We start from the raw sequence: 13,642 nt of genomic DNA on the forward strand, positions 1-13,642 counted from the left end.
ATCTTCTCCTACATTGTTGATATTCTTATCTACAGTTTCCATTGTTTAAACTATGCAAACTTAGATGAAATTCTCAGATCCTGGGAAAATTAAGTAAAATATCTTAATTGAACCCTTTCACTTCTCTGAAGGCAAACATAAACAACAAATGAAAGAGCTAAAAAGAACAAGTTTGAAAGTATGCCAGAATATCAGTTACAATATGACCAAAACAGTATATGATCAACACACTGAAAGGACAGCAGTACAAATTAACAATGAAGCCACAGAAACTGTTCATAAATGTCCAAATTTAGGGCAGTTGACAACAACAGCAGGATGAATAAGAAAACAAGACTGAAGCTTAATTGGAGTTTTTTTGGTGAAGTAAATAGAGTTTTTAAAACTGTTACAATGAATTTTGACTGTTGTGGAAGATTTAATTATGACAGCAATGAAAATGAAATTGAAGTCAGTGGTATATGTAGCCAGGCGTATGCACCAAGGAATATGTTTGCTGAATTCCAAGAAACAAGAACAAATTGAGATGGAAAAAAGTCTAAAGGAGGTCTTTATTGAGAAGCTGATGCAAAATGATGATGATGATGACAATGGCAGCTATAATGTCTAACCACAACAGTAACAACTGCAGAATTGCTGCATTACCTAACTAATGTAATTAACTGTTACAACGAAGAAAACCATGTTCAACTGATCAAATAAGATCAAGTAGCTACGCATGTAACATTGTATATCATTCAAGATACGTTTAAAAATTCTTATAGATACAGAAACCACAAGACTAATAAAGTTAAGTCTGATGCCAACTATATCAGGGCAACATATTATGCCAATAAGTAAATTTAAACCATCAAATCATATGTCAGAGAGGTGACACCTTCACACAAGGTATAGGGGGCAGCCATCATCAGTCTACACAGCACTAATGAGCACTATAGGTGTTTTGAGAGGAAGAACTGTGCGTCTCTTGAGTCTCATCAGCCACAAGCAATTACCCACAGTCAGGAATGACTGCCTTGAATTTCATTATTGGCATGCACATGGCCAGTCCATCAGAGCATCAAGCTGCATGTTTGAGAAAACATGCATGCAACTGCTATTGTAACACACAGTTGGCAGGTTTTGATATGAAGGTGTTAAATGTAATGTACATCAAATACACATACCTCCCCTCCCCAACATACTGCACTAAGGGACAGTCACTACAGCCATGAATGAGAAGTAGCACACAAAAACATCTTAGCAATAAAGATCCTTTGAGCAATGGAGGCCAGAAAGTTTTGTCGAGAATGAATCTTTTACTTTACAGTGGAGAGTGCACTGATTTGAAAAGTCCTACCAGATTAAAACTTGCTGATTGTGCTTCGAACCTGGGACCTTTGCCTCCCATGTGTAAGTATTCTAATAGACTAAGTTAGCCAAGCTTGACTCATAATCTGATCTCCCAGCCTCACTTCCATCAATACCAATTCTCCTACCTTCTAAACATAACTGAAAATCTCCTGTATACCTTACAAGACAAGCACTTCTGCAAGAAAGGATACTGCATAGAAATGGATTAGTCACAGCCTAAGGGACTGTTTCTAGAATGAGTCTTTCATTCTGCAGCATAATAAAGTATGCACGAGAACTTTTGTGAAGTTTGAAAGATAGAAGAGGGGTACATGTGGAAGAAAATCAGTGAAAGGGGCTCATCAGTTTTCCATGGATAGCTCAATCACTAGAGCAACTGCCCGTGAAATGCCAAGATTCAGAGTTTGAGTCCCAGTCCAGCACACTAATAATCTGCCATGAAGTTTCAAATCAGTGCATACTCCACTACAGAGTGAAAGAATCCTTCTGAAAACAATCGCCTAGGATAGGGCTACGCCATTTTTTCGGAATATCCATTCTTCCAGAAGTGCGAATTCTACAAGGTATACAGGAAAACTTCTGTGAAATTTTAAAAGTAACAGAGGAGCACCAGCAGAAGCAAAGTGGTAAGCGCTGTTTATGAGTCATGCATGAATAGCTCAGTTGGTAGAGCATTTTTCTCATGAAAGGCAAAGGTTCCAGTTTAAGTCTCTGGTTTGGACATGGTTTTAATCTGGTAGGAAATTTGAAGTATAGTCCAGTCTTCACAATAGCTATTCAACCTATTTACACGACCCATGCCTCCAAGCATGGCATCCTTTGATTATTTTGTGCTGTAGAACTTTACAGCTGCAAGGAGGAATAACATAAAAATAAGCTTTGTGATTGCTATCAATTCTCAAGACCATCATAACAGCATTTGGCACATGTTATACAGAAGTGGTGATGGTGTCCTATTAAAATATTATTCTGTGCCTTTTGTATAACACCATTGTGGTGAAACCACTGTAACTATCCATTAATCATTCTCCTTTTCAAATGAGATATTTAAGTGGTGTACAGTAGATCGCTTCTTGTGCATGCAGTGACTGTCACATGCATCAGTGTACTTGGCATACAGCACATATTACTACACAGAGCACTAAGTTACATTTTTTCATGCAGATTCTTGAGAGTGAAGGAGACTTGTGTATTTCTTACCCATTTTAACAACCTCTTGTGGCGTTTTGTGATGCTCTGCAGCATTACGTGGAATAGCTTCAAACATGGCCGATACTATTTTCAGATACCATTTGTCTAAGTCATTACGTCTGTCTGTACTCTTGAAAATAGTTTCTGCAGTCTGAGCAAACTCCTGTTTCAAACATTGAAAAATGGACATTACTCATTATAAATGAAGAATAAAACACAATGACAGCAAAGACAATTACATCAACAGTAAATACCATTCAAAAAACTCATTAAATTTACAAAAGACAGATGCAACAGCTATTAGTAACCTTCACAAGCAACAGCCTCCAGTGCTACACAGAGAAATACACAGAACTAAACAGCAGCACATCAAAGGTTCCTTCTTCATGGAGGGAAGAGAAATTAGTTGTGGAAATATGAATGAGGGGAAAGATTATTAATCATATATAAGGAGGAGGAAGGTAGATGAGAACAATCAATAAGACCTGAACATTATCACAAATTCAGGAATTAAGAACTCTCTCTCCCTCTCCCCCTCTCTCTCTCTCTCTCTCTCTCTCTCTCTCTCTCTCTCTCTCTCACTCACTCACTCATACAGACCTCGTGACTGCTGATTACCAACTGTTCCTATAGTTATAATGAAGCATAACAGACAAGTTTTCATGAATCCTGAACACGTGATGGAAAATGTGCCATTGTAGCTGCAGTCATTTTCCAGTAAATGATTCCCAGAATGTCTTGAACAGCTGTATGAATATTGGGTCTAGTGGATGAGTGCACAAGGGGAGTACCTCGACATGTTAGCTAATAGCATGTAAGTAGAATAAATATTTGTATTTTACTGATTCTGGGAGCTATACTACTAACACACGATTACACAGTGTTTGTAATGAAAAACCTTATAATGATCTGAAATGACATAACTGATACACATTTCTGTAGTTCCCAAACCTATTGGTTCTCAGTGCATTATATCACATTTTTTGGCAGCATCCTGAGTCAAAACATTGGCCTCTCAAATGCACAGTTGATGTGCCTACATTAACTTAAAATAATAAATTAAAAACATCTTAAATAAAAAAATAAAATTAAAAAAAACTGAACTGATTTATATTATTTTACTTTGTGTACAGCGTATCAGCACTGAGCTGACTGTTGGAGGATATAAAATGACTTGGACAAAATTTCTAGTTGGTGTGATGAATGGTAGGGTACTCTAAATGTAGAAAAATGTACATTAATGCAGATGAGTAGGTAAAACAATCCTGTAATGGTAGAATACATCATTAGTAGTACATGTCTTGACACAGTCACATTGATTAACTAACTAGGAGTAATGTTGCAAGGCGACATGAAATGAATGAAGCATGAAAGAATGTTAGTAGGGAATGCGAATGGTCACCTTCAGTTTATTGGGAGAATTTTACTAGTGTGACCCATTCTCGAGTACTGCTTGAGTGTCCGAGATCCCCACCTGGTCGGATTAAAGGCAGACATTGACGCAATTCAGAGGCTGGCTGCTAGATTTCTTACTGGTATGTTAGATAAATATGTGAGTATTGCAGATATGTTTCATGAACTCAAATGCGAATCCCTGGAGGGAGAAACATTCTTTTTGTGAAATTATTTTAAGAAAATTTAGAAAACTGGCATTTGAAGTTGAATGCAGAACAATTCCACTGCCACCAACGTACATTCCACATAAGGACTATGGAGATAAGAGAAATTAGGGCTGGTATAGAGGCATATTGATAGTTGTTTTTCCCCTCACTCTATTTGTGAGTGGAATAGGAAAGAAAATGAATAGTAGTGGTACAAGGTACCCTCCCACATACACCACTGCTGCGGCTTGCAGAGTACATATGTAGATGTGGATCATCAATATAATTAAAGGGATGAATGAGCTTTTTGTTCACTACAAAACTTCTAAGATATTGAAATTAATTAGCTACCCATATTTCTGTCGATTAATTTTCTCGTATTATTTAGTTTTTATTACACTGAGTGATAAAAATCCAGCTTTGAACAAACAGAATGTTGCAGATGGAATTAATGTTCACTGAGCTTTCCAAATGAGCAACAGATATTATTCTTGTACCGACATAAAAGAAGAAAGTTTCATGCTGCCAAGTTTTATCCTTAATGTACTGTCACAAGACAACTAACAAGCAACCCCTTGAGCGTGTGGTCGCAAGAAGCTAATGGCATTTATGGCACTTGACACCCCGCATATTGTGTACTGTGCAACCATAACATTGGCTGCTAATGGCAACAAGGGATGGGACTGGAGGTATTCAATGGTGAGCACAGCAAGAGACTATAGACCATAATTGGACTGCTTAGTTGACGAGTAGCTCATAGTGCTAGTGGCATTGATACAAAGCACAGAAATGGCAATGATAAAAAAAGAAAACATTGCATATCTACAATAACAGTGGCTAAAGTTGACATTTCATCAGAACGGAACCCAAGGAATTTTGCAGAGTGAGAAAGAAGTGGCAGATGAAATATTAGCATTTATGAGTCGGTGGAATGTTTGCTGTCATATAAGCTCAACAGTGCGGACAATGTACATGAGGATTTCAATGACAATGATATGTGCTTAACAAATGAAACTGATATTGAAACAAGTGTCGAGTCATGTATTTCATCATTCTTGTTGGACAGGGAGCCACAAATCCCATCTCCAGTGAAACGTAGTAAAGGACAATCTTAGTTCACGGGGCACATACTAAACATAATTATGTACATGGAAGATCATCTGGAGCATAGTAAAAAAAAGAGATTTCAAATACGTCTACAGCAATATGAATGCATAGCACATAAGAAAAACTATGGATATTCAAGGCAGGACACAGCACACTTGTTATAAAAGCTGGTGTTTGCACTGCTCAAGAATGCTTGATACACTTTATAGAATGTGCATGATAGTAACCTACTATGTTATTCACATCAAATTGTGCACAACATAGATTACAGTAATTTCAAGGGAACGAGTGGATGTTTGCATAACTTCAAACAGTGGTACAGAATCGGAAGACATACAATAACAAAATTTTAAAAAAAAGATTCAACTTGATGATGCATAGCAAACTGCAGAATAGGTCCCAAAATTTGCAAATCAGATAGACTTGTCCCATCGTTTAGTAAGGAATTTGTTTTTAACTCCAACGAATCAGGATTTGAAGAGAAAATGCATATGAAAGGAACCCTTGAAATCAGAGGCACCAAGAGAGTTATAGCAAGGTCAACTAATTTCAATGCCTTAATGCATTCATACACAATTATGCTGACTATTAATCTGGATGGTAAATTGACTGGGATGTTATTTATTTTCCTGTAAGAAGTTGGAGGTTCTCTGTCCCCGAGACCTTGCAAGAGCAGCAGGGAATATTTATGTCACAGCACCCAAGAGTCAGAAAATGGGTGTAAGAGAACTACAACTATGGTATGAGCACTGCCTGCTTTTGGCCAATAGCTGGTCACAATAACTTGCTTTTGTTTGATTCCTGGTCTGCATATAAAAACCATACTCTGGTATAGCAAACTAGCCCTCCTGAAACGTGTGTAACATTGCAATCCATATTACCTGGAGCCACTAGACAAATTCAGTCTCTGGATTTTTTTTCTGTGGCTACAAAATGTATTATCATATTATCACATTATCTGCAGCTAAGGGATAGAAAATTTCACAATAACCTCTAACACAGACTGTTTCACTTTCAGTTACATGCCATCACATTCCACCAGTTGTTATCAGCCCGTTACACCAATATGATTCTATATGCAATCTTTAAAAGAGTGTATACCTAGCTGAATATCCTGCAGGGTTGTAACTCCCAAGGAGTTCATCTTTAATCGTGACAGTGTGAACCTTAGTGTTCATTGTGGCACATCATTTTTCATTCAGTGTTCATGATGCAGTTAATGGTTTGTTTTGAACTTTTCTTGAATGCCGACAATGTCCATTTTGTGAAATGTAATACATGCATCCTATAGATGGTTGGTATCTGTACTGTCTGGACACTCATTTTCCGCCACCCTCCTGATGCACATGATCAGTCATTAGCATCTAATATTTTACCTGTCACAATTGCTAACACAACACTTTCAAATGAGGTTACTAAAGATTGAATTGCGCAAGTGTCATTAAAAAAAAAAAAAAAATTGTTTGATAACTGTACAATGTGATCTTCAGAAACTGGTTTCAAAATTTACTGCAAATTTCCTCTACATGTTTGAATGTGTGTAAAATAAAAACAATCTCTTTCAAAATATGTGTTAGGATTTCATATTTCACTAACCACCTATTTTTTCTTATACCAAAATTTCTCATTGAATATGATGATCAATTACTTAAGTTCACTTTATGAGAAAATTTATTGTGAGGAATAAAGTACAGCTAAACAGCAACTTACTGTCAGTATTATTTGACTTTTGTGTTGGACAATCAATGAAGGGGCAGCTGATGAAAAATTGAAAGGGAGGTTTACACCAATACTATGGTTCACAGGTAACACAGCCTTCCTGAAAGTCAGACTTACAAAGGCAAGTTGAAAAACTGTTTGGCCTAAGAGAGAATGAGTGAATGTTACCTCAAAAATTTACACAGTTTTACAAAGTCCTTTTTATGCAACATAGCAAAAACTGTCGATAACATTTTCAGATGAGGATGAAAGCTGATCTTTTTTTCATTAATATCAATATCATATCTGTGCCAGACAGAGATATTTTTGCATTTTCCTTGTGCATGACCTGTAAGCAGAGATAGGCAGACTATAACACAAAAATCTGGTTACATTTTAGCAAAGCAAACTGATGATGAGCTGAAAAAAAGAAAAAAAATTTTGACTCATTAAACATCAAAATAAGGACAGAAGTGAAGATAGAATGCTGCTGCAAGGGGAAAAAGTTGACAGTAAAGAGCAGAAACAAAGATATCATTAACAACTTGGTGGTGTAGAATTAAATTTTATTGAAAATCATTACAAAAAGATGAAGATTAGAAGACTAAAACATCTCGGACTTGTTAAGCTGCTGGAAAAATTATAGACTAGAAAAATCGTGTGGGAATGCAGACATTGATTATCATAAGACAGGAAGGTGGGGAGGACAGCCTCAAAGCAGTTGAACAGATGGCTTTCATGGATCCATTACACAGCAATCTGATGGGACTGTGCTGACATTTGTTTCATTAGAACATTGTGGGGTTGAAAAACCTTCTTGTATGCTTAGAAAATATGGAAAATTCTGAAGTGATAGATGTTCTGTGTCTCACGAAATACCACATAATCACAGAGATGGAGAAGTTAAATACCAGGGGTTATACACTAGCATATTTTCATTAAGAGCTAACATGGAAAAAGAAAGAGTTGCAACATATGTAAAAGTTAGACACAACGTCAAAAATATTGAAACAAATATAGTTTTTTGATGCTCAGAACTCGGAAGCATGTGTTTGTGAGTTGTTACTGCAGAATACTAATCTGATAATTTTAACAATCTACAGATACCCTCTAGGAAACTTTCAGCTATTTATGAGAAATCTAGAAGCATTATCAAGTTAACTGTAAAACAGGAAGAAACTGTTACACATTTTTGGAGATTTTGATGTAGATTTCTGAAAAGATATAGACAGGAAAAATGAACTAGAATCATTATTTGGATGTTTAAATCTTATTTCAATAGTTAGTTTTCCATCTCATGTGCAGCATGATAGCTGGATACTGGCTGATAATATTTTTATTGACAGTGCTCAGGTTGAAACAATTAATGTGTACTCATTTGTTAATGGGCTATCTGATCATGTTGCACAATTAATGGAAATAAACAATATAGCACATTACAGTCCTGAGGCAGGTTCATGTAACGTAGTGAGGCTTATTAATGAGAACAGGGTACAGTGTTTTAAGAATAAGTTAAAAGAGTTGATATGGGATAAGATACATGTAGTAAAAGATGCTAATGCCACATTCAATTCACTCTGTAGTAAATTTGTATCAACATGTGAAAGTTGCTTTCTTAAAAAGTTATCCAGAAGATCGATTTAAAAAAACAAGTATACCACGGATAACTAAGGGAATTAAAATATCATCTAAGAGGAAGAGAGAAATTTATATACAGACCAGAATAAGTTGAGATCTGACAGTACTTGCATACTACAAAAAAATACAGTAATATTTTAAAGAAAGTCATAAAAATCTCAATAAGTATGTACATCCTGACAGAAATTGATAATGCTGAAAACAATATTAAAACTATATTGCATGTTGTGAAATGGGAGACAGGACAGCCAGTTAGTGTGCAACTTATCATAGCAATTACACTAATAACAACATTGTGACTGATAATTCACTAGTTGTGAGTACTTTTAACAATAGTTTTTAAATTTGCCTTAAAAAGTAGGATTAAGTGGTTCAGATGAAGAAGCAAGAGAATATATTAAAAATGCAACTTCACAAAACTAAGCAACTGAAAGTAACATCAACATCTTTTATTGATATTAACAGAATTATAAAAATTGAAAAGAAAACAAAAGCTCATGTGGTGTTGATGTAATTTCAAACAGAATTTTGAAAAGTTTTTCCACCTTAATAAGCAGTGTCCTGAATGATATATGTATTGCACTGCTGGCACAGGAATTTTTCCAGACGGGTTCAAGTATGCATTGTCAAACCTCTTAATAAGAAAGGTACCAAAACAGACTTAATTATCATCCAGTTTCCTTACTGACAAGTTTCCAGTATATTTGAAAGATTAATGTACTCGAGAGTATTCTCACATTTAAGTAGAAACAATTTACTCAGCCTATCCTCTTAACAAAAATTTAGGCTAGAGTTTTCACAAAGATGTTGAAGAATTTTAGTATGTATGTTGTCTGGCAATGCGAATGTATCTCTCCATTGTTTTAAAGCTTTTTTAGTCCTCAGGCTGTAAAGAAGGCATTGTAAGTTTCTAGTTTTTTGGACCTAAAGGCAGATTATTACATTCCATTAAGAGGTGGTGTAGTGTGAAATTCAGATGGGATTTATCAGATGTAGAATTTTCTGAGTAGTATATTACTAGAAGTTCAACATGTCCAAGGAACTGGTGTTAATTTCTCCTCTGTCACATATTCCTTCGTTTCTGTTAAGGTATTAATGACCTCTGTTAAGGTATTAATGACCACTAATACTCTGTAATTTGGCCCATACTTGGGAAGGTGAGGTATGTACTTTCACAGAAGAAACATTTGGATCCCAACATTTTCTCTTTCATTGTTTACTAGGTGACACTTTTGTCCATAATATTTTGAATGAAATTAAATTTTTGATAAAGAAGTGGTGCCTATGTCACTGTAGTGCTCTTTGTCAATATGGTATCAGTAATCTCTTTCTACCAGCAATCTCTTTGGACCACCATGGACAGGCTTTTTTGTAGGAGTGCCAGAAAAGAAACATATTTTAGTGTCCACAGCTTGGATGATTGTTTCTGATGTGACTTGCTCTACTTTGTCAATTTTCTTCACTGTATTTATTGTGATCTGCATTTAAGCAGTGAAGGTTTCCCATTTTTCTCTTTGTAGTGATAAATATGGTAAAACCTCATTGTTGTACATTTGGGACTGGTGCATTAATTGAGCAGTGGTCACTATTGCAAAGGCCATCATAAACACTCCACTGGATCAGAGGTACAAAGTTTGGACTGCACACTGTCAGGTCTATTGCAGAATAGGAGCCGTAGGTAGCAATGATGTGTTGGGCTTTCTGAACAGATGAGGCAAAGGCCAAGACTGAGATTAATCTCTCTATTAGTTCCCCTCTACTAATCATCATCTCATTGCCCCATGTGTGACTACAAGCATTAAAATCTCCTAATAAAATGAAAGCTGATACCTTAAGAGCTACGCGAACTACTTCATCTTCAATAATGTGAAACAAATCTCTTCTAGTGCCAGCTCTTTGCTTTCCATATTTTAAGAGACAGTGGGATGGAACAAAACAAGAAAACAATATATGGTAAACATGGGCTCTAAAAAGCATACCTGATTGACTATGAGCAATTGTCCATCTTTGCTATTGTGAAACACATCTCTTCCACTGAAAAAGTGCTCATAGCTCTTGTTCTGCACCATGCTAGTTCCTCTTCAAATATGGAAAGCAAAGAGTTTGCAGTAAAAGAGAGTTTTTGACTGTCTCAAAGATGAAGTAGTGCTCGTAGCTCCTAAAGTATGCATTTTAGACGCCATGTTTACTAGGCTTTTATTCGGCTTCGAATGATCATTCCTGTCATGTACAGGGTTATTACAAATGATTGAAGCGATTTCACAGCTCTGCAATAACTTTATCATTTGAGATATTTTCACAATGCTTTGCACACACATAACAAAAACTCAAAAAGTTTTTTTAGGCATTCACAAATGTTCGATATGTGCCCCTTTAGTGATTCGGCAGACATCAAGCCGATAATCAAGTTCCTCCCACACTCGGTGCAGCATGTCCCCATCAATGAGTTCGAAAGCATTGTTGATGCGAGCTCGCAGTTCTGGCACGTTTCTTGGTAGAGGAGGTGGTTTAAACACTGAATCTTTCACATAACCCGACAGAAAGAAATCGCATGGGGTTAAGTCGGGAGAGCGTGGAAGCCATGACATGAATTGCTGGTCATAATCTCCACCATGACCGATCCATCGGTTTTCCAATCTCATGTTTAAGAAATGCCGAACATCATGATGGAAGTGCGGTGGAGCACCATCCTGTTGAAAGATGAAGTCGGCGCTGTCGGTCTCCAGTTGTGCCATGAGCCAATTTCCCAGCATGTCCAGATACACATGTCCTGTAACTTTTTTTCGCAGAAGAAAAAGGGGCCGTAAACTTTAAACCGTGAGATTGCACAAAACACGTTAACTTTTGGTGAATTGTGAATTTGCTGCACGAATGCGTGAGGATTCTCTACCGCCCAGATTCGCACATTGTGTCTGTTCACTTCACCATTAAGAAAAAATGTTGCTTCATCACCGAAAACAAGTTTCGCACTGAACGCATCCTCTTCCATGAGCTGTTGCAACCGCGCCGAAAATTCAAAGCATTTGACTTTGTCATCGGCTGTCAGGGCTTGTAGCAATTGTAAACGGTAAGGCTTCTGCTTTAGCCTTTTCCGTAAGATTTTCCAAACCGTCGGCTGTGGTACGTTTAGCTCCCTGCTTGCTTCATTCGTCGACTTCCGTGGGCTACGCGTGAAACTTGCCCGCACGCGTTCAACCGTTTCTTCGCTCACTGCAGGCCGACCCGTTGATTTCCCCTTACAGAGGCATCCAGAAGCTTTAAACTGCGCATACCATTGCCGAATGGAGTTAGCAGTTGGTGGATCTTTGTTGAACTTCGTCCTGAAGTGTCGTTGCACTGTTATGACTGACTGATGTGAGTGCATTTCAAGCACGACATACGCTTTCTCGGCTCCTGTCGCCATTTTGTCTCACTGCGCTCTCGAGCGCTCTGGCGGCAGAAACCTGAAGTGCGGCTTCAGCCGAACAAAACTTTATGAGTTTTTCTACGTATCTGTAGTGTGTCGTGACCATATGTCAATGAATGGAGCTACAGTGAATTTATGAAATCGCTTCAATCATTTGTAATAGCCCTGTACTTAGACATTGACCAATCCTTCTAGGACACACAGTACAGAGTATGACTGAGTACATGAACACCTTATAACAAATTCCCTGAGGATCCAAAGTGCAGATATACACTTAAGGACAAACAAATTACAACAAGTGAAACAAATACTAACAAAGAGACAGAGGGGCTGGCCAGTACTTACCTCAGCTCAGTACAGCCGATAGATACACAAAAAACGGAACCGAAAATTTACGTTCCTAGCTTTCGGAACAAATGTTCCTTCATCAGGGAGGAGAGAGGGGAAAGAAAGGGAAGAAGGGAAATGGATTCAGTTACTCACAACCCAGGTTATGAAGCAACAGGGAAAGGAAAACAGGGAGGGTAGCAAGGACGGAGGCATGGTTGTCAGAGGGAAGCCAAAGATATAAAGAATATGTACTCCCAGAGTTCATTGGCACTAATGACAGGCCTGGAATGCTCTAACACTTTTAAATATCCCTGCACATAGGAATCCATTGACTTCAAGTCAGGAAATGTTTTGAAATAAATCTAGCCTTAGGCATAAACAGTGTTGTAACACTGGCACTGGATGAGTAAGGGGTTACTCCAAAGAACAGGCAAGGAAAAGAAACATGGAAAACACTGACAAGAAGAAGGGACAGGATGACATGACATCTGTTAAGACATCAGGAAATAGCTTCCCTGGTACCAGAGGGAGCTGTAGAGGGTAAAAACTGTATAGGAAGACAGAGACTGAGATACATCCAGCAGATAATTGAGGATGTAATTTGCAAGAGCTATTCTGAGATAAAAAGGTTGGCACGGGAGAGGAATTTGTGGTGGAGTACATCAAACCAGCCAGAAGACTGATGACTGTTGAAGGACATACACACACAGGATGTTTGACTAAATATACATATTCCTACAAGTGCAGTGTTCAAAGGTATCTGTTCAATGAAGGTGTTTGATTTAATTACTGTGTTAACACCAGAGATGTTCACACAGTCTTTATTCTATTTTTTGCCTTATATGTGGTATTATCTAATAGTAGGAAGATGGTCTTTCAAAAATCATGGTTCTTATATAAATATTACAGGATAATTTGTCAGCAGTTCTCACATTTCTTCCAGATGGCAACAATAATCACAACAATTCCATTGTAAAAAATCACTAAAAGGGGTGGAGGTGTAGTCAGTGAAGATGAAGGTGATATGTATTGATCTGTCAATTTGTGAAGTGTCATTGGCATTGTGTCTATATATCAACTATATTCTTCTTTCAGGGAGGATTCCAGCTCTGGCAGAACTGATTAATTTGTTCTTGGTTTTGTTACTTTCTTGTGTTTCCATTTTTTCTTCCTTTTCTCTTTTTGCTGTTTTCCTTCGTATAATTTTTCCAACCAAGATGATGATCCAACAGTTATACAGCCTGATTTCTTAGTCTCTTTTATCTACTGGGTAGTATTTGACTGTGGATCTATTGCATTTGGGAGGAAGATATCATGG

The 13,642-nt window shown here is 37.3% G+C and overlaps 1 protein-coding gene across 4 annotated transcripts in view; it reads right to left on the bottom strand.

Moving 5' to 3' along the window:
* LOC126469873 (exocyst complex component 1) overlaps positions 1 to 13,642 on the bottom strand; it is a 273,287-nt gene that overhangs the window by 41,531 nt on the left and 218,114 nt on the right. For all 4 annotated transcript variants that reach the window (XR_007586087.1, XM_050097195.1, XM_050097194.1 and 1 more), the window contains one exon: positions 2,554 to 2,707. Coding sequence is in view for 3 of the 4 variants with exons in the window: in XM_050097195.1 (XP_049953152.1) it covers positions 2,554 to 2,707 (154 nt within the window). In the remaining variant the exon portion in view is untranslated. The remainder of the gene's footprint in view (positions 1 to 2,553; positions 2,708 to 13,642) is intronic.

This window comes from Schistocerca serialis, chromosome 3, assembly GCF_023864345.2.
Source record: "Schistocerca serialis cubense isolate TAMUIC-IGC-003099 chromosome 3, iqSchSeri2.2, whole genome shotgun sequence".
Lineage (NCBI taxonomy): Eukaryota > Metazoa > Arthropoda > Insecta > Orthoptera > Acrididae > Schistocerca > Schistocerca serialis.